This window comes from Lepidochelys kempii, chromosome 1 (genome assembly GCF_965140265.1).
Source record: "Lepidochelys kempii isolate rLepKem1 chromosome 1, rLepKem1.hap2, whole genome shotgun sequence".
Taxonomy (NCBI): Eukaryota; Metazoa; Chordata; order Testudines; family Cheloniidae; genus Lepidochelys; species Lepidochelys kempii.
In genome coordinates, this window is record NC_133256.1 from 218,248,133 (window position 1) to 218,271,776 (window position 23,644).

At 44.8% G+C, this 23,644-nt stretch overlaps 1 protein-coding gene across 1 annotated transcript in view; it reads right to left on the minus strand.

The window, feature by feature from the left end:
- Nucleotides 1-23,644, minus strand: part of CRACR2A (calcium release activated channel regulator 2A) — a 93,405-nt gene that overhangs the window by 23,318 nt on the left and 46,443 nt on the right. Inside the window, exons 9-13 of the mRNA XM_073314558.1 lie at nucleotides 13,008-13,195; nucleotides 9,530-9,601; nucleotides 6,489-6,534; nucleotides 2,318-2,409; nucleotides 372-702 (exon numbers count right to left, since the gene is read on the minus strand). Of these exons, the coding sequence (XP_073170659.1) occupies nucleotides 372-702; nucleotides 2,318-2,409; nucleotides 6,489-6,534; nucleotides 9,530-9,601; nucleotides 13,008-13,195 (729 nt within the window). The remainder of the gene's footprint in view (nucleotides 1-371; nucleotides 703-2,317; nucleotides 2,410-6,488; nucleotides 6,535-9,529; nucleotides 9,602-13,007; nucleotides 13,196-23,644) is intronic.

Consider the following 23,644-nt stretch of genomic DNA (forward strand, 5'->3'; position numbering starts at 1 on the left):
TTATAAAGATTGTAAGAAATGGCCTCATGCGATTATACAAAATGTATAATTTAATTCACACAATTGTTCAGTTCCTCACTATCCTAATTCTTGGGTATATTTTCAGCTGACGCCTGGCTTCCCTGTTTTGCACCTTCAAAACTAATTTTAGGCACAAATCTGCATTTAGGTACCTTATGCAATCAAGTAGCCAGAGGCCGAAGTAATCAGATTTGCATGAACAAATCAATTAAAGGTGGCAAAATGTGCATCCAAATTGTATAGGTGGGGAACTTGTGTCTACAAAAAGGGAAGCCAAATGATTTTGGCTTGTGAAAGTAATTTATTACATGATACCCTCCACCTCCATTTAAGGTAAGTTGTCCCCTTACATTTGATTGTGTTTCTTTCCCTACTGGCTGCTCTCTGAGAGACAAGGGTGTGTGGTCCAACGATGTCACAATTTGCTTCTCATCCATTTCCTTTTCTGGGGAGACATTGTCATTTTCTTCTGTCCACTTGCTGTACTGCTTCTCAGCTGGCCTCTCAAGAAATTGGGGTAGGGGATCTTCTTCAATGGAGATTATTCTCTGCAGTTGTTTTGTTTGAGTCATGCCCCCACTAGTACCATGGTCAGACTCTGAAGAAAGATACCCATTCAAACCAATAGAATTCCTTCTCCTTGTTAAGCTATTGAAAGCATCATCTTCTTCGGAGGATTGGCTAGATAAAGATCAGATATAAGTAGGTTACAAAAAAACATTAGGCCTAATTCTTATCTCATTTACATTGATGTAATTCCATCCAGTGGAGTTACTCCTGACTTAATGTAACAGGATGCAGAATCAGGTCCATTACACTATCTATTATGTAGATCAGCGTTAGACTGTACAATCAATTGACTATTGAAAAGTAAGTTAAACATTATATGTGTGTGTATAAAATCAGCATAATACATATGTAACCCATACAGAAGGCAATATAACAAATATTAATATTTTGGCTGAAAATTCAGAGGTGAACAACTGGATTTAGGTTCATCCTAAAATGGTGAGAGTAGAGTGAACAAAACTTTCCATCTGTGACCTAATTCTGGCTAGAGCAGTACGGGCCAGATCCTCAACTGGTATAAATCAGCATTGAACTCTATGGAGCTATGCCCGTTTATACTAGCTGCATGTCCATATTCTTTCAGACTCTTGCTGTGGTCCCTATCCCCAAGGTGACATTCTACTGCTCTTCTCAGGTTCTTTCTGACATGGAGGCCTTAATCCTGTTCCCATTTATTTCATACTTACGATCACATAATTTAGATTTAAATTCTCCATGTTTTTATGTCTTCTATCTATCCCATGTTCTTATGCATCCCAGCTAGTCGGCTACTATCTGCAGTAAGGGGTGCTGTGGAAGTGCACTCCTCCAGCAAAAGTTCCTGAAGATATCATGCCCTATTAATGCTGATTCAAGTAATACCAGTACTGGACTGGCTTCTGCTGTTCCCACAAGCTCCCCATGCCAAAGCAGCATGGTCTGTGTATTAGCCGTTGCTGAAGATCTGACCCTAGATTTCTAATTTTTTAAAAGATCACTGTAACTGGGCTGTCTAAGCGGCCTATCAGGGAACAACTCCACTACTGCAGGTCCCTGATGATTGTGCCATGGTGCCTTAACCGCCCCCCCCGGGCCAAAACTAAGGCGCACTGGAGTCGGACCACTTCCAGTGTGTTAAACAAAACAAAAAGGAAAACAGTGAACTAAAAATCAGGTGCATCTGAAGATTTGTTGGCAGGATGCTACTCTTCTGCTCCAGGCTTGTCTTTGCACATCCCTAGTCCCTTCTTGTCCATCTTCCTGGGCCCAGTCATCCCATCTACCAAATGCTTTATCCACTTAGCAAGTTGCCCTATGCTCTTGGCTATAGCCAGACTTGCCTTGTTGAGCACAGTAGCAGAGCTCTGTTCTCCTTCCTGGTCAACCCTCAACTGGGCTAGATGTCCTCCTTTTAACTCCCCTCTCCACACCTGACATAGGCCCCACGCTGGCAACAAGCGGCTTAATGAGGCAGATAGACTACGCACTGGCAACAAAGGGGTTAAGGAGACCCTGTGATCCAGCTGAACCCGCCCTCCTATGCCCGTGGCCAATCTGCCCCCATCACAGATACTCAGATGACATACTAATTGGCACCTCAGAGATCCATGCAACATCAATACTACACTTACAATTCCAAGTTGCCGTGGTTTCAAGAACAATCGTGGTGAAATGAGCATTCTACATCTTTTGTGCACTTTCCCGATAACTATCAAACATATGCCAAATAGCAAAATGAAGTCCTTACCTCTTAAGTGATGCCTTTCCCTCTACATATTTGCCAATGATAGATCCTGATCTTTGTTTCCAGTTGGCTTTTGAAGCATTTGTTGTACTCTTCTGCAGAAATTATATTATTTATCTTACTAGTGTACTCTTGCTATTCATTACAGTTAATAAAACAGTCTATTTGTTGCTAGTGTTTAGAGAATACAGTGATGGAAGCGACAGAAAGTATTTGATGGATTAGCAGAGAAGCAAATGTTTCAAAATCCTGAGTGATAAATAAAAAGAACATGGAAAATCCAGATTCTACAACAATTAATCTTCCTTACAGAACCAAAAAGAAAAGGAGTACTTGTGGCACCTTAGAGACTAACCAATTTATTTGAGCATGAGCTTTCGTGAGCTACAGCTCACTTCATCAGATGTTTACCGTGGAAACTGCAGCAGACTTTATATACACACAGAAATCATGAAACAATACCTCCTCCCACCCCACTGTCCTGCTGGTAATAGCTTATCTAAAGTGATCAACAGGTGGGCCATTTCCAGCACAAATCCAGGTTTTCTCACCCTCCACCCCCCCACACAAATTCACTCTCCTGCTGGTGCTAGCCCATCCAAAGTGACAACTCTTTACATAATCAAGTCGGGCTATTTCCTGCATAGATCAAGGTTTTCTCACATCCCCCCCACCCCCATACACACACAAACTCACTCTCCTGCTGGTAATAGCTCATCTAAACTGACCATTCTCCAGGTTTAAATCCAAGTTAAACCAGAACATCTGGAGGGGGGGGGTAGGAAAAAGCAAGAGGAAACAGGCTACCTTGCATAATGACTTAGCCACTCCCAGTCTCTATTTAAGCCTAAATTAATAGTATCCAATTTGCAAATGAATTCCAATTCAGCAGTTTCTCGCTGGAGTCTGGATTTGAAGTTCATCATCTGGACCCATGGAAAAGAAGCCCTTGAGGAATTCCACCATGATTTCAACAATTTCCATCCCACCACCAACCTCAGCCTGGTCCAGTCCACACAAGAGATCCACTTCCTGGACACTACAGTGCTAATAAACAATGGCCACATAAACACCACCCTATACCGTAAACCTACTGACCGCTATTCCTACCTGCATGCCTCCAGCTTTCACCCTGACCACACCACACGATCCATCGTCTACAGCCAAGCTCTGCGATACAACCGCATTTGCTCCAACCCCTCAGACAGAGACAAACACCTACAAGATCTCTGTCAAGCTTTCTTACAACTACAATACCCACCTGCAGAAGTAAAGAAACAGATTGATAGAGCCAGAAGAGTTCCCAGAAGTTACCTACTACAGGACAGGCCTAACAAAGAAAATAACAGAACGCCACTAGCCGTCACCTTCAGCCCCCAACTAAAACCCCTCCAACGCATTATTAAGGATCTACAACCTATCCTAAAGGATGACCCAACACTCTCACAAGTCTTGGGAGACAGGCCAGTCCTTGCCTACAGACAGCCCCGCAACCTGAAGCAAATACTCACCAACAACCACATACCACACAACAGAACCACTAACCCAGGAACTTATCCTTGCAACAAAGCCCGTTGCCAATTGTGCCCACATATCTATTCAGGGGACACCATCACAGGGCCTAATAACATCAGCCACACTATCAGAGGCTCGTTCACCTGCACATCCACCAATGTGATCTATGCCATCATGTGCCAGCAATGCCCCTCTGCCATGTACATTGGTCAAACTGGACAGTCTCTACGTAAAAGAATAAATGGACACAAATCAGATGTCAAGAATTATAACATTCATAAACCAGTCGGAGAACACTTCAATCTCTCTGGTCACGCAATCACAGACATGAAGGTCGCTATCTTAAAACAAAAAAACTTCAAATCCAGACTCCAGCGAGAAACTGCTGAATTGGAATTCATTTGCAAATTGGATACTATTAATTTAGGCTTAAATAGAGACTGGGAGTGGCTAAGTCATTATGCAAGGTAGCCTGTTTCCTCTTGCTTTTTCCTACCCCCCCCCTCCAGATGTTCTGGTTTAACTTGGATTTAAACCTGGAGAATGGTCAGTTTAGATGAGCTATTACCAGCAGGAGAGTGAGTTTGTGTGTGTATGGGGGTGGGGGGGATGTGAGAAAACCTTGATCTATGCAGGAAATAGCCCGACTTGATTATGTAAAGAGTTGTCACTTTGGATGGGCTAGCACCAGCAGGAGAGTGAATTTGTGTGGGGGGGTGGAGGGTGAGAAAACCTGGATTTGTGCTGGAAATGGCCCACCTGTTGATCACTTTAGATAAGCTATTACCAGCAGGACAGTGGGGTGGGAGGAGGTATTGTTTCATGATTTCTGTGTGTATATAAAGTCTGCTGCAGTTTCCACGGTAAACATCTGATGAAGTGAGCTGTAGCTCACGAAAGCTCATGCTCAAATAAATTGGTTAGTCTCTAAGGTGCCACAAGTACTCCTTTTCTTTTTGCGAATACAGACTAACACGGCTGTTCCTCTGAAACCTTACAGAACCAGTGGACCAGATCATAAACCAGTGTAAATCAGCTGAGTTCCATTGAAATCAATGAAACCAACAGAGCTATGCTGATTTATACCAACTGACAATCTGACCCAGTATCACTCCTTCTTATAGAGAAGGGAAACACAGACCACCTCTGCAAATGATTAGACACCATAATTCTGAATTGTCTTTAGTCGAGAAAAGGAAGCCATGGTATCTTTCAGGTCCTGGGGACCTAGTCTCCTAATGCAGGATACAAAGTCAATGGGATTGATTTGTATCCATTAGCAGGAGGATAGGACTCTTAGAATGCAATTCTCTTTGTTCAATACTCAGATACTGCACTGATGTATAGATGTTTAAAGAGATTACTGTTGATTGGATAGATAAACACTTGCATTTTAATTGTTCCATTTGAAGATTATCTTATTCCCTCTTGATTGCCTCCTTAGCTTCTTATAAACTAGGTTCATTAGTATTCATTCCCTTTTCCTAAAATAGCTTGAGTTTTAGTAACCTAAATACTTGGCTTCCAGGGCCTTTTAGTTTTATTTAATAAATACTTTTTGTTGCCATAAACCTTGCTTTTAACTGGGAAGGTGGCGAGTGCAGGAGGGGAGAGAAATGACACAAGAATCTCTTCCCCCTACGTAGGGGCTGCAAGTTATATGGGCCCGTGGTGCCTGTGCTACAGGAATATTCAGGGCCTGGGTGCCCGGCTCCACCAATGTTCGGGGCTGGGTCTCTCCCCCAGCATGACCTGCCGCCCCCACACGCCTCTCCCGGAGCATCCCCCGGCCCTGCCTGCTGCCCCCGGACAATTTAAAAGGGCCCGGGGAGCCACCGGCAGCACAGCAGAGCTAAAGTAGGCTTCCTGTCCGGCCCCACTCCATGCCACTCCTGGAAGCGGCTGGCACATCCTGGTGGCCCCAGGAGGTGGGGGTGGTCTCTGTGTGCTGCCCCCACCCCGAGTGCTGACTCCACAGCTCCCATTGGTCAGAGACTCCCGGAGACTCCAGCCCCTCTACCTAGGAGCCACTACCAGAGGGGTGTGGCAGTCACTTTGGGGAGCCACCTGAGGTAAACGCCGCACCCCTCACCCTCTCCTGCACCCCAACCATGCCCTGCCCCAGCCCCAAGTCTGCACCCAAACTCCCTCCCAGAGCCCGACCCCTGTCCCACACCCAAACTTCCTCCCAGAGCCTGCACCCTGCAGCCCCTCCCACACCCAAACTCCTGCCCAGAGCCCACCCCCTCCTACACCCCAACCCCCTGCCCCAGCCCAGAGCCCACACCCAAACTCCCTTCCAGACCCCAACATCCCTCCCACATCCAAACTCCCTCCCAGAGCCTGCACCCCCTCCAGCACCCAAACTCCCTCCCAGAGCCTGCTCCCCACACCTCCTCCTACACCCCCACCCCCTGCCCCAGCCAAGAGCCTGCATCCAAACTCCCTCCTAGAGCCTGCACCCTGCACCTCAATTCCCTCCCAGAGTCTTAGGCAGGTGTGTGTGTGTGGTGGTGGTGGGGAATTGGACCCATTCTGGGCACCACCAAAAATTAAAGAAACCTGTCGCCCCTGCCCCTACAACATTCTGGTCCCCATTTTTTAGACCATTCTGATCTCTGTTTGATAACTACAGAGTTATAAAATGGTATTTGTGTACCTGTAAAAACATGTCTCGTTCATCTCTGAGATGTTTGTTCCTTTCTCTGTAAGGAAAGGAAACAAGTAAAAGAACCAGCAAACTATGGTAGAAATTTAGTATCAAATCCAGATCTTTGGGTCTTCACTTCAATATGTCTTTAATATATTTTTACGTTGGTATTTCTCCAAAGAATCATAGCAACAATAAGTCAACTAGTCCAGTCTCCTGCACTCAGGCAGGATTAAGATTATCTAGACCAGGGGTCGGCAACCTTTTAGAAATGGTGTGCTGAGTGAGCGGCTCAGCCCGCTGCCGCTCAGCCTGCTGCCGGTCTGGGGTCCCGGCCCTGTCCACATAGAGTAGGTGCCTACCGTCTCCCTGGTTCTAGCCCATTCTCTTCCTCTCTCTCTGCACTGAGCTGAGGGTGGGAGTGTGTTGAACACAGGGCTGGGGGTGAAGGAGCAGGCTGGGGGTTGGGGTGCAGGGTCTGGCCAGGAGCTAGAATGAGGGAGAGGGGCTCAGGGTTGGGGCAGAAGGTTTGGGTGTGGAGTGCTTACTTGGGCAGCTCCCATTTGGTGCGAGGGGTGCAGGTGGGAATGTGTGGGGGGGCGTGCAGGAGCTCCCGTTTGGTGCTCAGGGTGGGAATGTGGGGGGTGCAAGAGTCAGGGCATGGGGTAGGGGGGGCTGGGTATGTGTGGGAGGGGAGGAGGGGCAGGAACCCAGCAGGGGGGGTGAGGGGGAAGCTTGCCTGCCTTGCAAGGAGAGAGCGGTGGGCAGGGGACAGAGAAGAGCGGGCCAGGCAGGATTTTTAATGGCACGCTGCTGTCTGTCGGGATCCCTGGCAGACAGCAGCGTGCCATTAAAAATTGGCTCACGTGCCATAGGTTGCCGACCCCTGATCTAGACCATCCCCGTTTGTCTAACCTGTTCTTAAAAACCTCTAATGCTGGAGATTCCACAACCCCCACTCTCCTGAATTCCTTTTTCCCTTAGACTTGCTTCCCACTCGATCTTACCTACCAATTCTCTGTGTCTGATAAAATCTGCCTTCTTGAAGTGCATTGTCTTTATTCTGCTGCTTTCCATCTATATTATGACAGGGCCAGATCCTCAGCTGGTGTAATTCTTCAGTGGGGACTACCCTAATTTAGACCATCGGGCTCTCAATCTATAAATGTCAAAGCAAAAGCTTCTAACACATGGAAACAAACCATGAACAATACTTCATTTACTCTGAATCAAGGGATTTCAAACTTTTCCATAGTTAAGATCACCTCTTAATAGAGAGATTGTTTGGTGCACACCCTCCCAACCACAGCTGCGTAGACCTGTCACGACCATGTAACATCCCAGTTACAACTACTGTGATTGCTGATGTCGAAGAGCAGCTTTAAGAAAATACCAAATGTGTTTAGCTTCTCTTAATGTGATTTAGCTGCTGGAAATAATGGAGAAGAGGTGCTCCATGTGACAAGCCAGCTCTCTGCAGATCTGAGCCACACCCACTCTGGATGGTACTCTGTCACTTTCTCATAGCGGCTGGGTCACATGAAGCAATTAATGGGTCTACTATTGCATGGGCTCACAGAAAGACCCAGGTCAGCTAGCCAAAGCTCTAGCAGACTCATCAACCTCTCTCTGTGACCCAACCACCAATGGAGGGGGACAGAATGCTGTACATTGTGTGGCAAATTGCCGGTACGATTATGATGGGTCCCGCGCTTTCTCTTCTTGGGGGGAAGGGGGGGATTCAGGGCGCAGTTTCCTGCCCCTGAACTAGGGTATCTATTGTCCCACTAGTAACCCAGAGAAGGGCAGTGGAGACAGAGGGACCCAGGCCCACCCTCTACTCTGGGTCCCAGCCCAGGGGCCCTAGGGATAGTGGTAAACCACTTGAACTCGTGCTTCCTTTCCCTGGGCTACTTCCCTCTCTTGCTCTTCAGCTTGTGGGGCTTCCTGCCCTCTCTCTGCACAAGCCGGATGTCTCTTTATCTAGGGTCTTTGTCTTCTAGCCAGCCACAGCACATCTCCAAACTCTCCTCTACTTCAATGCCTTCAAACTGCTCTCTGCTCCAACTCCAAACCACTCTGCTCCAACTCCTTTCCCTGGCTGATTGAAGCAGGGGGGGGTTATCAGGTGACAAGCTTCAGGTGCTCTAATTGGCTTCAGGGGCCTTTAATTAATCTATAGCAACGTTTCTTCCCTCTACAGGGAATAAGGCTTCTCCTCATCCTGGGGCTTACATATCTCTCCTAGATCACTCTCCCGCTGCCTTCTGGCCATGCTGTATCACAATTGGCAAATGCACTGCAAACCAACAGCGGGTCTCAGGCTACAATTTGGGAGACTCTGATGTAATTGTATATAAGTCCATCTGAAATATTTTTAAATGCACACTGGGTGAAAGACTACTGCTCAAATGCACATATAATTAGCTCATATACATTGAATAATCTAGTAAAAAAAATGAGGCAATAATATTTGTTAGATACTATTTCACATTACAAAGGACATTAAACAATGCCCAGAACTAGCTTCAAATGCTGTCCGTTATACTAACAGAAAACTGTTAGGCAGAAAATCAGCCATATATATATATATATATATATAAACTAACAGTCTCTATTCTGAATGAACTACGCTTGACGCAGCAATGAAAGTCAAAAGGAGCTTTACACCGCCTTTGAATCTCCTGTATCCAAGGCCTGGCCCAATACATAAATCAGAGCAGCCTCATAGCTGTTTTGACTTGCACTTGGCTGAAACAGCCTCCTAGATATTATTCCACAGCACAGAATAGCCACAGTGCAGCATGTCCTGATAAAACCCCTGTCTTTCCCCAACAGGCCCCCTATGGTGGGGGGCAGAGAGCTCTGACGGGACAGATGATGTAAGGATATTCCACTCTCTCTAGGCCCCTGAGGAATTTCCATATGCTGGGGTTAGTCCCAAAATGGCATTTCTGGTAGGGTTAGGGTCATAGTTTACGAGCTTTAAAATAAACACATAGTTTTATAATGATAATGCAAGAAATCTTGCAAATGATTGTGTGTGTTACCTTAAGAAATCCAGCTGCTTAAGGAGTCCTGACTTCTCTCGCTGTAAAGTTTCTGTCACCCTGTATACCTCCCTACAACAGAGGGAAACAAAGAAATCTATCTGTCATGGACATTTTAACATAGTAACAGGTTTCAGAGTAACAGCCGTGTTAGTCTGTATTCGCAAAAAGAAAAGGAGTACTTGTGGCACCTTAGAGACTAACCAATTTATTTGAGCATGAGCTTTCGTGAGCTACAGCTCACTTCATCGGATGCATACACAGTAAATTGGTTAGTCTCTAAGGTGCCACAAGTACTCCTTTTCTTTTAACATAGTAGTTATAGGCTGCTTCCTACAACCCTTAGAGAATGCCACTTGAGGCTCCATTTTGCAGTCCTCACTCTGGCTAAACCATCAATGATGTCAACGGAGCTCAGCCACAGTAAGGACTGCATAATCAAGTTATTATAACTTTTGGGGGGAGGAGGGGGAAGGGGTTAGGTTGGATTCTACCAGTAGTAACTAACAACCAAGGAGTTAGAAGATTTGCCTTTTTAGGATTCTCATCCAGTCAATTTACTACACTGTGATGCTGGAGCTGGTGTCTTTCAGATAAAACTTAAAATTAAGGACCTAGTCACTTGTGATCATTAAAAATCCCATGAAACTTTTCACAAGGCTAGATGAGTTAACGTTCCTTTGCTGGCCAAGTTTCAGAACGGGTAATGACATTTGGCTAACCCAGTTTTCCCTTATTGGATATATTATTCCTCTCCCCTTTTCCTGACCTAAACTGTTGTGCAGCATTAAACACAGGGAGTCAGATCCTCGGATGATGTAAATGAGTATAATCCCACTGATTTCAATGGGGCTGCATGGATTTACACCAGTTGAGGATTTGGTCCATGTTGTTTCCTGCATTTTAATGGTGTGTGAAGTGCTACCTTTGTGTGGTCTGAAGAGTGGATCAGCTTTTAACAGCTCAGTTGTGCCTTATAGTCTCTGGCCTGCCCTGGGGGCAGTTCTGAGCCACACCATTGCAGGGAGAGCTGGACATAATCCACCGCTAATTTCATAAAGTACTTTGGAATAAAAACTGCTTTACAAATGTAAAATTATCATCATCATTCAGCAGTTTGACCACAAGAATGGAGAGCAGCTGAGATATCACCAGACCCATTTCCTACTGGTTTCCTCACTTCCTTTGGAATCAGCCTGCAACTGATTGCAACACTGCCTTTTCTTTGTAGCTCATAAGTGAGGCCCCCTCAAAGAGGAAATGGTCTTGGGGGGGAAGGGGAGAAATACTGCCACTGTTCATTTCAAAACTGTAAATGAAACATACAAACGTAAAAATGAGGCAGCATTCAAAACTCTGAGCTAGATCCTCAGCTGATGAAAATCAGCTGAGGATCTGGCCCTTGTGTTTGAAATGGGCTCAGCTCTGGGTGGCTATAGTCAAAGGAATACTCCTCATATTTTCAAGATAGATTAAATTAGCAATAGCTATGTAGAGTTTGGTCCAATGGCATTCTGAAGAGAAGAAACAGTATTTAGTCCAAGATGATGCCCCACCCTGAGAGGTGCTGAGTTCCCACAGTTCCCTGCACCGAGTTACATTATCTGCAGCTGAAATGATTGGATTTCTGGGAGAAATAGTCATGAAACTTTTGCTAATTCTGAATCCAATTCAGGTTTCTCTGATTGTTTTTCATGAATATTAGTGGGAGGTAAGACTCATTAGGAATAAATGCTCATGGAAAGAAAATTTGAGGCCTGTAGCAGGCCTTCATTTAGGGCCAGATTTTCAAGTGCTCAGACCCTGCAGTTGGGACCGAACTTTCAAAAAAGTATTCAGCACCCAGCTGCTCCTACTGTGACATTTAGGGTGTTTTTAGGTACCCAGATGGAGCTAAACTCTTGAAAATCTGGCCCTAGTGGTAAAAATCTGAACCCTTCTGAAAATTCCAGCATTAAGGTATAATAACTCCACTGCAGAGGGACAACACAAGACTTGTGTTTCACTTCAGTCCAATTTCCATCCGCTAAATATTAGATCTGGCTGGAAAATATCTTTTCCCTGCAGAAAATTTTTGAGTTTTATGCAAAAAATTGAAATCCAAAATATTTCAGCTGAAAACAGAAATTCTGAAATGCTGCCACAATATCTCCTGAGAACTGTAGTTTGAATGCCTCATGCTTTCATTTGCCTCTATAGGCTGAGCTCGTTGGTTGGACTAAATTTTGCATGTTGCACCGTGGTCTCCTCTCTTGATTAGGGAAGGTGGTGCATCATGGCAGTCCCATAGTCATGATGAATCATGGGAAATGTAGTATGACCAAAAATCCAACCGATAGAGGAGAATGGGAACCTGAGGCAGCCAAACTACAATTCCCATGGGGAACCCAGAGGCATTTCTCAATCAAATTTCAGCAGAAATGTTTTGGTTTTCAGCTAAAAAAAATACTTTTTGGCTTGCAGCTGTTCTGGTTTGTTTTAATGAAAAATTGAAATTCTCTTCAGAAAGCAGACACTTTTCATGAAAATTCTGCTTAATTGAAAAAGCCATTTTTCTGTTGAAAAATAGGTTCAGTGGAAATTTTTTCACTGGCTCTACTAAATATTCCTTTAAATGGACTTAAGTGTTGCACAGGCCTTGTTCTGCTCCTCTGGAGTCAAGAAAATCAAGAAACAAATGACAGTTTTGCCCACCTTTTCTTGTGCAGCTGGCACAGCTCAGGATCTGGTCCACTATGTTGTGGTGTGCAATACTATTAATGTTGTCTATTTTAGTACATAGCACTAAGAATTTGCTTCTTTAAAGCAAAATAATAATATTTAAACAAACATGGTACAAAAAGTGGGAATGATTCTCTACCACCTTGAACCTTCTGTAGTCACTATATGTAGCTTGTGAAAAGAGCGAGTTCAAAACAGGTGTAAAACTTGTCCACTTTTGTGAGTTTAAAGTTGTGTTTTGGTAGTGCTTTTACAATTCTCAATCACTGTTGGATGTCTGGCACTCAAAGCATACTCATAAAAGCTAAACTGAATTGGACTGGGCATCTCATACATATGATCAACTTGAGAATATCCAAGGCCATATTGTATGGTTAGCGAAAGTCAAGCTCTTTCTTATGATGGCTAATACAAACGATATCAAAACACACTGAAGTCAAACTTAACAGCATGTCAGGTTGACCCCCAGCAACAGCCCACAACAGCGCAAGGTGGCAGCAGATTTGTCATGTTGCCATTAACCACTTTGAAGCAAGGTACATTAACACCTTATGTGAAAAATGTAAACAGGGTAAAGCAGGGACACAACCGCCTGCAATGATTCTTGCATTGGTCTGACCTTGCATATTACTCCATCAGCATCACATGCATTTTGAACAGATGTTAAAGTCCCTCCAGAAGATGCTGTGCATGTGGAGAATCAAGCTTGCTGTCACTTCAGGCAAGCATAGTGGTGCCACAGGCAGCTGTCACTTACATTTCTTTTTCTTCATGTAGTCTTGAAGCCTCCTCCTGGAGCATCTGTAATTGTTGCTGGGCGACTATTAACTCCTGAGACGTTCGCTCCAGTTCCTGTAGCAGCTCTTGGTTTGTTAGCTTCAGCTTGGTGTTCTCCACTTTGGTCTCCTGTTTGTCGTCGTGGAGTTCCTTACACTGACCCTCCAGCTAGGGGTGGTGGGAGGGGGAAGAAAAGGAAAAGAGAAAATACCTCTAACTCACGGAGCTATCTTAGCTTGGTGTTAAGAAGACTTAAAATTTAAAACTGAAATGAACCCATTTAAAATTATACTCATTCTCCAAAGTGGAGGCAAGAAAAGAATGCACAGAATTTGATAAGAAGGTAACAGTAGCCCTTAGTGTGTATGAAAGAGTAGCACATGGTTCAACCTGCTACTGCCTGGATGAAACAGCAATGGTAAAGTAGGTTCAGAGAGCCAGGGTAGCAACTTTGTTTGGACCATGGTTTTTTGAATGCAGCATGTAGTTATTTTATGTTAGGAGATGGGACCTGTTACTTAATACATATAATATCGATTTAGCAATCTTGAGGGCTAGATTATCATCTGTGCTCAGTAAGCTCTGGCTGCAGCTGATGGGGGTTGGGGAGGGTTTAAAGAGGGTGGTTGTGGGACTAGTTCTATGCTGACCTGGGCCCTGCCTTAGTTTTTAGAACCACCTCAGAGGTGCTCTAAACCTGTTACTGCTTTTCTTCACCCCCTACAGTGGGGCTTGAGGGGTTAGAATTACAGCTGACTACACCAGCTCTTCACCACTGGGGACTCCCGCACATCAGGAGAATTCCCATCTGGGTAGATCTGGTCAGTTTATGGCCCTTTGTGCTGGTCCAGTGGTGCAAAAGGGCCCTAGTGTGGGAGAGCATCTAACTGTGGTAGCAGGGGAGGAGAAAGATGTGGGGGAAAAGGGCCTATGAACTAAAATCATAGACAGCAAATGCCATCCAGAAATCCATAAAAGCTCTTCTTGTGTTTTGTGTTTTTAGCAAACAAGTTTTTTAAAGGATGTCAAGTACGTTGCGAGCTTTAAAGTAACACTAGATTCATCTTTAAGACAGACACACGGAGAATGAAAGGATTGGGACACAAATTCTGTATGTCTCTGAATTTTTGTGCTCTTGGAAGGCAGAGACCAACAGCTCCTGGGACAGAGTGGGCTGCTTTACCTAGAGAGCTCTGCCAATTAGAGCTAAATGAATAATTGATTTTTCAGATCAGTGGCTAAACCAAAAAAGTCCAGAAAAATGGTTTTCTATAGAATGAAACAATTTGACTTTCTGGATTCCCCCGCGGCTGAAATCGTTTGCTGAATTTGACTCAAATTTAAGAATAGTTTTAGTCGACCTAAAACTGTATTTTTCAGCAAGTAGACTATTTGTCCAGAAAATTTTGCCCAGTTCCTCTACCAACTTGTACCTCAGCCTTGAACACTTCTATTGTTCCAATCATGGGTCCCTGCTGAGTGTAAACAACTAGGCCAGAGTTTCTTCAGATGGCTCACAAACAATTCACCAGGAGTATCTATTACCGGACCACTGAAAGTTGAGCTACATTATTTAGTTTTGATCACATAAGTTACAAGGCATTGTTTTCTTTCCCTGCATGAATAAGGGAAACTTTTATAACTAAGAGAAGGCTTGAAGCTTTTGATACACTGGTACAGTAAATATTGACATATTTTATAAATGCTTGTATGCATATGTTAAAAGTCTAAATACTAATATGGGTGAACTTGAGTGCCTGGTGTTAAATGAGGATATTGATATAATAGGCATTACAGAAATTTGGTGGAATGCTGATAATCAGTGGGACATGGTAATACCAGGGTACTATATATATAAGAATGACAGAGTAAGTTGCACTGGTCGGGGAGTGGCACTATATGTGAAAGAAAGAATCGAGTCAAATATAGTAAAAATCTTAAATGAACCAAACTGTACCGTAGACTCTCTATGGATAGAAGACTTTTAAAGTCTTAGATGAAAAGAGTATAGCTGTAGGAATAAACTACTGACCACCTGACCAGGATGGTGACTGTGAAATGCTCAGGGAGATTAGAGTGGCTACTAAAACAGAAAACCCAGTAATAATGGGGGATTTCAACTACCCACATATTGACTGGGTACATGTTACCTCAGGATAGTATGCAGAGATAAATTTCTAGATGCTATTAATGACTGCTTCTTGGAGCAACTAACTTGGAACCCCAAAGGGGAGAGGCAAGTCTTGATTTAGTCCTAAGTGGTGCAAAGGATCTAGTCCAAAAGGTGAATATTGCTGAACTTCTTAGTAATAGTAGCTATAATATCATTAAATTTAACATTCTTGTTGGGGAGCAATGTCAGAAAAACCCATCACAGGAGCATCTAACTTCAAAAAGGGGAACTACACAAAGTGATGAAACTAGTTAAATGGAAGTTAAAAGGAATAGTCACAAGAGTGAAATGCCGGCAGCCTGCATGGAAACTGTTTTTAAACATCGTAATACAGGTTCAAACTAAATATATGAACTGCCCCCTGGACCCGCAAAAAAGTAAGAAGACCAAAATTCTACTGAGGAAAATAGAAAGGAGCATAAACTCTGGCAAAGTCAAGTGTAAAAGTATAATTAGGCAGGCCAAAAAAGAATTTCAAGAGCCACTAGAAAAAGACACAAAAACTAAAGAGCAAAAATTTTTGAGGTACATCAGAAGCAGGAAACAATCAGCAGGGCCACTGGACAACTGAAGTGTTAAAGAAGCACTGAAGGAAGACAAGCCTATGGCAGAAAAAAAGCTAAATGAATTCTTTGGATCGGTCTTCACCACAGAGTAAGTGAAGGAGATTCTCACACCATTTTTTTAGGTGAAAATTGGAGGAACTGTCCCAGATTGAGGTGTTAATAGAAGACGTTTTGGAATAAACTGACAAATTAAACAGTACTAAATCACTAGGACCAGATGGTATTCAACCAAGAGTTCTGAAGGAACTCAAATATGAAACTGCAGAACTACTAATTGTAGTCTGTAACGTATCACTTAAATTAGCCTGCGCACCAGATGACTGGAGGATAGCTTATATAGCGTCGATTTTTTACAAAAGGCTCCAGATGCTACCCTGGCAACTACAGGCCGGTAAGACTAACTTCAGTACCAGTTGAATCTACAGTAAAGAACAGAATGACCAGACACAGAGATGAACATGATATGTTGGGGAAGAGCCAGCACAGCTTCTGTAAGGGAAAATATGCCCCACCAATCTGTTAGAATTGTCAGAGGGGTCAACAAGTAGGTGGACAAAAGTGATCCGTTTGATGCAGTGTACTTAGACTTTCAGAAAGCCTTTGACAAGGTCCCGCACCAAAGGCTCTTAAGCAAAGTAAGCAGTCATAGGATAAGAGGGAAGGTCCTCTCATGGATCAGTAACTGGTTAAAAGATAGGAAACAAAAGGTAGGAATAAATGACAGTTTCACAATGGAAAGAGATAAATAGTGGGGTACCCCAAGGATCTTTACTGGGACTAGTGCTGTTCAACATATTCATAAAGGATCTAGAAAGGGGGGTAAATAGTGAGGTGGCAAAGTTTGCACACAATACTAAATTATTCAAAATAGCTAAGTCTAAAGCTGACTATGAAGAGTTACAAGGGCATTTCACTAAACTGACTGGGCAACAAAATGGCAGATGATATTCAATATTAATAAGTGCAAAATAATGCACATTGGAAAAAATAATCCCAAATATACATATCAACCAATGAGTTCTAAATTAGCCATTACCACTCAAGAAAGAGATCTTGGAGTCATTGTGGATGGCTCTCTGAAAACATCTGCTCGTTCTGCAGTGCCAGTGAGAAATAGCTAATAGAATGTTAGGAACCATGAGTAAAGAGTTATATAATAAAACTGAAAATATCATAATGCCATTACATAAATCCAAGGTAAGCCCATACTTTGAATACTGCTTGCAGTTCTTGTCACCCCACCTCAAAAAGGGTGTATTAAAATTGGAAAAGGCAACAAAAATGATTAGGGGTATGGAACGGCTTCCATATGAGGCTTCCATATGAGGAGAGATTAAAAAGACTTGGACTATTGAGTTTAGAAAAGAGATGACTAAGGGGGTTATGACAGAGGTTTATAAAATAATGAATCGTGTGGAGAAAGTGAATAGAGAAGTGTTATTTACCCCTTCATATAACACAAGAACCAAGGGTCACCCAATGAATCATAGAAATAAAGGTCATCTAGTCCAACCCCTGCATTGAGGCAGGACTAAGTATTATCTAGACCAGGGGTGGGCAAACTATGGCCCGTGGGCTGGATCCAGCCCATCAGGGCTTTGGATTCGGCCCACGGAATTGCCACCCCTGTGGCACCACGGGCAACGCGCCACTCCCAAAAGTGGCTGGCACCATGTCCCTGCACCCTGGGGGAGGGGTGGGCTGAGGGCTTTGTGCGCTGCCCTCGCCTGCAGGCGCCTGCAGGCACCTCCCCGGCAGCTCCCGTTGGTGGGGAACGGGGAACTGGAGCCAATGGGAGCTTTGGGGGAGGTATCCACAGGCGAGGGCAGCGTGCAGAGCCCTCTGCTCCCCCTCCCCCAGGGGCCGCCGGGATGTGGTGCTGGCCATTTCTGGGAGCAGCGCGGGGCCAGGGCAGGCAGGCAGGGAGCGCACCGCTGCCACCCCAGACCTGCTCCAGGTAAGTGGTGCCGGGCCAGAGCCTTCACCCTGAACACCTCCTGCACCCTACACCCAAACTCCCTGCCCTGAGCCCCCTGCTGCACCCTGCACCCCTCCTGCACCCAACCCCCTGCCCTGATCCCCCTGCTGCACCCCACACTCCTCCTGCACCCCAACCCTCTGTCCTGAGCCCCCTGCTGCACCTTGCACCCCTCCTTCACCCCAACCCCCTGCCCTGAGCTCCCTCCTGCACTCCTCCCTGTACGTATGCCCTGAGCCCCCTCATACACCCCGCACCCCCTCCTGCACCCAACCCCCTTCCCTGAGCCCTCTCATACACCCCGTACCCCCTCCCACACTCCACACTCCCTCCTGCACCCCAACCTCCTGCCCCAGCCCTACATTCATGGCCCTGCATGCAATTTCCTTACCCAGATGTGGCCCTCGGGCCAGAAAGTTTGCCCGCCCCTGATCTAGACCATCCCTGACAGGTGTTTGTCTAACCTCTTATTAAAAACCTTCAGTCATGGAGATTCCACATCCTCCCTAGGTAATCTGTTCAAGAGTTTAAGTACCCTGACAGTTAGAAAGTGTTTCCTAATATCTAGCTTAAATCTTCCTTCCTACAGTTTAAGCCCATTACTTCTTGTCCTGCCCTCAATCATTAAGGAGAACAATTTATCACTCTCCTCTTTATAACAAACTTTTACATACTTGAAGACAGTTATTATGTCCGACCTCAGTCTTCTCTGTTCCAAACTAAACAGACCCATTTTTAAAAAATCTTTCCTGGCAGGTCATGTGTTCTAGACCTTTAATCACTTTTGTTGCTCTCCTCTGTACTTTCTCCAGTTTGTCCCTCTTTTCCAAAGTGTGGTGCCCAGAAGTAGACACAGTACTCCAGTTAGCGCCTTCTCAGTGCTGAGTAGAGCAAAAGAATTACTTGTGTCTTGCTTACAACACTCCCAATGATACATCCCAGAACAATGTTCACTTTTTTGCAACACTATTACATTGATGACCCATATTTAGTTTGTGATCCACTATAACTCCCAGATCCCTTTCTGCAGTACTCCTTCCTAGGCAGTCATTTCCCATTTTGTATTTATGCAATTGATTATTTCTTCCTAAGTGTAGTAGTTTGCATTTGTCTTAGTGAATTTCATCCTATTTAATTCACACACTGCCTCCAGTTTGTCAAGATCATTTGGAATTCTAATTCTGTCTTCCATTGTGCTTGTAACCCCTCCCAGCTTAGTATAGTCTGAAAATGTTGTAAGAGCACTCTCTGTGCCCTCTAAATCATTTATGGTGATATTAATAAGACTCAGGACAGATCCCTACAGGAACCCACTTGATATGCTCTTTGAGGCAATTGTGAACCATTGATAACTACTCTCTGAGTACTTGTTTCCAGCCAGTTGTGAACCCACCTTATAGTAGGTTCATCTAGGCTATATTTCTCAAATTTGTTTATGGGAAGGTTTTGACAGTATCAAAAGTTTTACTTAAGTAGAGATATCAATGAATAGTCATCAGATTTAAAACAAACAGCAGCAAGTACATCTTCACACAACACATAGTCAATTGTGAAACTTATTGCCAGGGGATGTTGTGAAGGCAAAACATATAGCAGAGTTCACAAAAGAATTAGATAAGTCCCTGGAGGATAGGTCCATCAATGGCTATTAGCCAAGAGGGTCATGGATGCAACCACATGCTCTGAGTACCCCTAATCCTCTTGTACTGTTTGATTCATTCCCTCTGAAGCATCTGGCACTGGCAACTGTTGGAAGACAATACTGGGCTAGATGGACCATTCTGTTCTGACTCAGTATAGCCAGCCTTATGTTCTCTCAGGAAGAGGAGCCATTTTGGCAGAGTTAGCAGAATACCATGACAAGGGAATTTTAGAAATGCTCATACCCTTTCTTTCCTGGCACAGGTCCATTTCCACCTAGAAAAATTAGGCTTGTGTAAAAGGTATTGTGTGGGTGAAGAGCTAAATTTAATTGCCCCCCTTCATATTCACACCAAGTAATTGCACATGTGGTCCTATTTGTGGATGGTACAGTCAGATCCTTGCCTCAATTAATTTCTTTTGTACCAGAGCTCTGGTGGGAAGTTAAAGGAACACCATTCCCTTTCTGTGGTGCACGGTGCCCTGTCCTGTTCAAAATGGATCAAAAGCCTGGATTTTCAGGAGTACTAAGCACTTACAACTCCCACTGAAGTCAATGGCAACTCAGTTACTGTGTAAAATCAGGAACAAATACATTTCATTTGCTGGTCTATCTTTTTCTGTTAGGGATACATAACAGTGGTATCTCTGCACTGTCATCTTTGCGGTCAGTAATAAAGTAATTGCATTTGCCTCTGAGCATGCAGTCCTGGTTGCGGAGTGTCTAGTCAGATGCTTGTCGGATTGTATTATTGGCTCTCTGCCAGGTGCTCAGGTATTACAAGGGTGGGGACCAGGCAGGTATATAAATAGAATAGTTAGGGTTTTGGCATATGGTTTTGGGAAGCCTGGCCCACAGCAGTGTCCTGTCCCACGTAAAATGTACCATTTCCCGTGCACATGCACAAGAGTGCAAGTTTCAGATTTGCTTTCCACGAGATTCTTGCAAGTAAAGCAAGACTGTGTGACTGTTCACATCCCTGCACAGAGGACAAGCACCACTTCAGTCAGGGGTGGCTTTACCAAGGGAACGTGTATTCAATTGCACCCACAGAAATGAGGAAACCCAGGGGCCAAACCCGAGTGGCGCTGTGACCCCCTGTGCCAGGTCACAATGCCTGGAGTGGGGAGCCGGGCCCTGCCCTGCAAGACAGGAGCCACTGGTGTGGAGTGAAAGTGGAGTAGGCAGCAGGTGGGGAGAATGCTCACTCTCTAGCCCCTCTTCCTCCCCACCTCAGCATTCCTGCCACACTGGGCCAGGATTAGCAATGCAGTGCCAGGGCAAACAGTGCTGCTGAGAGTGATCGGCGCTTTGCTTGACTGCAGTAGAGTGCACCCTCTGAACTGGGAGGTTGCATCTGTCCCTGCCCGAAATCCCATTTAAGTAATGAAAGTGGGACTGGGGTGAATTTCACCCAAAGAGCAAACAGGAGCGGGACACGAGCACAGCCCAAGCAAACTCACTGTCACATTCGCGTGAATACTCACGGACAATGCTTTGCCGTATTCACCCAGCTCTGCTTGTGAACAGAATCACAATCGGAATTGGCTCTAGTCTCAGCAGAGGAAAGGCTACACGCAGTGGTTCTCAATCTATTTACCATTATGGGCTGCATATGCAGCTCTCTATGTGTTATGTGGGCTGCATCCACACAATATATATACTACCTGTATGACCCTGAGGATCTTACATGAGCTGCAGCTGTGTGCTGATTGGGCCCCAAGTTGCCCACGGACTGTGAGTTGAGAACCTTTGGGCTGTGGCATTAATCACTGTGCCTCCCACCAAACAACACAACACAATAGATGGATGTGTATTAACTTGATGTGTAGATTTGCTTTTGATAAAGAATGGATTACAGGCAAAAATGTAGTCAGGGAAAATCAAGATTGCGAAAAGTGAGATTCCAACAGCAATGATAACTCAGATTGCTAACATTAATTTGTCTGCATTAAGCATCTTGCATACTTTTTTACATTTTATAATATAACAATGGTGATATAACAATTAGGAAGCAGCAACAGGCAGGACAGGTAGCTCAAAACTTTCTTTTATAAGTTTTCAGTTGCTTATAACTTTGCCAAACTTAAATATGGAACAAAGATCAGTTAAGATTACTATCGGAACTTTAACTTTTGCATTTCCTAAAATTTTGTGATTTTTAATTATACCATCATAACGCTGGACTAAAGTAAGGGCTTGGTTTTGTTTGGGGTTGGGTTTGTTTGTTTGGGTGTTTTTAATGTAAATTCATGTTTGAAGCAAATAAAGAGGGGGAGAACATTTTTCCTGTAGTTAACAGTTTGAGCATTTGAATGTTCAAAATTGAGCTTTAACATTCACAGCCCATTGAGATGAATGTAATAGAGCTTACTGTTTATCAGTGATATTGATTGCGCTGTATTTTTGGCATGAGAAAAGACAGAGGGCCTGGAATACTCTAAGCCGGGGTGCTGTAACTGGCCGGGCCAGAAGGCCATGGCCCTCCCACTTTTTACTGGCCACAAGGGTCAGTGATGAAGGGGAGGGGGCGGAGAGGGGTGAGCAGGGTGGGGCCTTGTGGGGAAGAGGTGGTGCAGGAGGAGGGTCTCGGGGGAAGGGGCGTTGTGAAGGCGGTGTCTCAGGAGAATGGGCGGCACGAGTGTGGGGCCTCAGGGCGAAGGGGCAGCGTGAGGACGGGGGCTGGGGGAAGGAGTGGGGTGGGGATGGGGTATATGGGGAAGAGGCAGTGCGGGGGCAGTGTCTTGAGGGGAAGGAGTGGCATGGGGGAAGGGGCCCCGGTTTGGGGTCCGGTAGCCCCCCCCCACTTTTAGGAAGCTTCCGCTGCTCCTGACTCTAAGTATATAAGAGCTACCATACTGGGTCTGACCATGGTCCACTTTACCCAGTATCCTGTCTCTAACAGTGGACTGTACTGGAACTTCAGGGAAAGCATACAGAACTGGCCAATTATGGAGGCAAACACCTGTCAGGGATGGTCTAGGTTTACTTGTTCCTGCCTCAGTGCAAGGGGCTGGTCCGTATGAGCTCTTGAGGTCCCTTTCAGCCCTATGTATTTATGATTGTGTGTTTTAATGAGACAATTTTTTTCATGCAAATTGTCTCCATACCAAAAACTTGAGAATAGCAAAAGCTTCAAGCAGAGCTCAAGTACAGAGAATCTCAGTGCCAAAAGGTGAATATGTGAGGAAGTTATGACCATCTGAAAACAAAAGTTTGCAATGGTAATTGGTTTGGAAACTTAATTATGGCAGGTTCTATGGAGCACCCATTATAATACTGTAGTAACACAGGTACTAATCTTGGACATGATTACTAGTGGGCATGGCACAACTGTGAGTATAGAGTGATTCAGTTCAAATTTTGCATGGTAGTAAATGGATCAATTGGACATGATCAGACTGAGAAGTGAGTATGTCACAGAAATGTGTAGCTTTATGCTAACACAGCAAAACAAATTATTTACATGACCCCAGGGGTATCTGCTAAGTGTTCGCTAGACATTGGACTAGAAACTTCTAATTTGGCAAGTTTTCCCTTTGGTGGAAAGACTTTTTGGGTCAGAGCCTCAGCTGTTGTAAATCAGAGTAGGTCCAATGAAGTCAGGGCTCACTGGAGCTGAGAATCTGGTCCACCATAAATCCTGCTGTTACCCCAGCTAAGACTTAACTGGAAGGTATCCTCAAGGCAAAATGAGACCTAGCTTCATCAAATGTTGGAACCCTGCCCCACAAACAGTTCTCCTGTAATTGCCTCCCAAACACACACAGTGGCTGACATTTCCTTCCTCCTGAACTCAGAATCCTCTTCATTTCCTTCTCCCTCCCTAACCACAACCCCCTCTTCTTCCTTATCCAGCCCCAACTTACCCTCCTGTATACCTAACCAGATCCACACATGCCTTCCCCTTCCTGGCCTAGACCTCCACCTGACCATCCATCCAACCTCCTCACAGGGCAGAAATTCAGCTACCCTTTATCCCAAGCACAGATCCTAGCTACCTTCTTCTCCTAGTGCAAGACTTCTGGTGGGCCATGGTACAGTACCATGCTGCCGCCCATATGAACACACATTAGCCAGGCAGGCCCAGCGGTCTCTGTGCTGAGCCCTGTTGCCTACTTTTTGAAATGCCAGCCTGCTATGGATTTGGGGATATTACAGATAACACCCCTGTAATATGAAGGATGGGAGCATGCTGACAATTCAAGAAGGTGGCAGCTGGCAGAAGGGACTGAGCCAAAGAATCTATTGGCTTCCA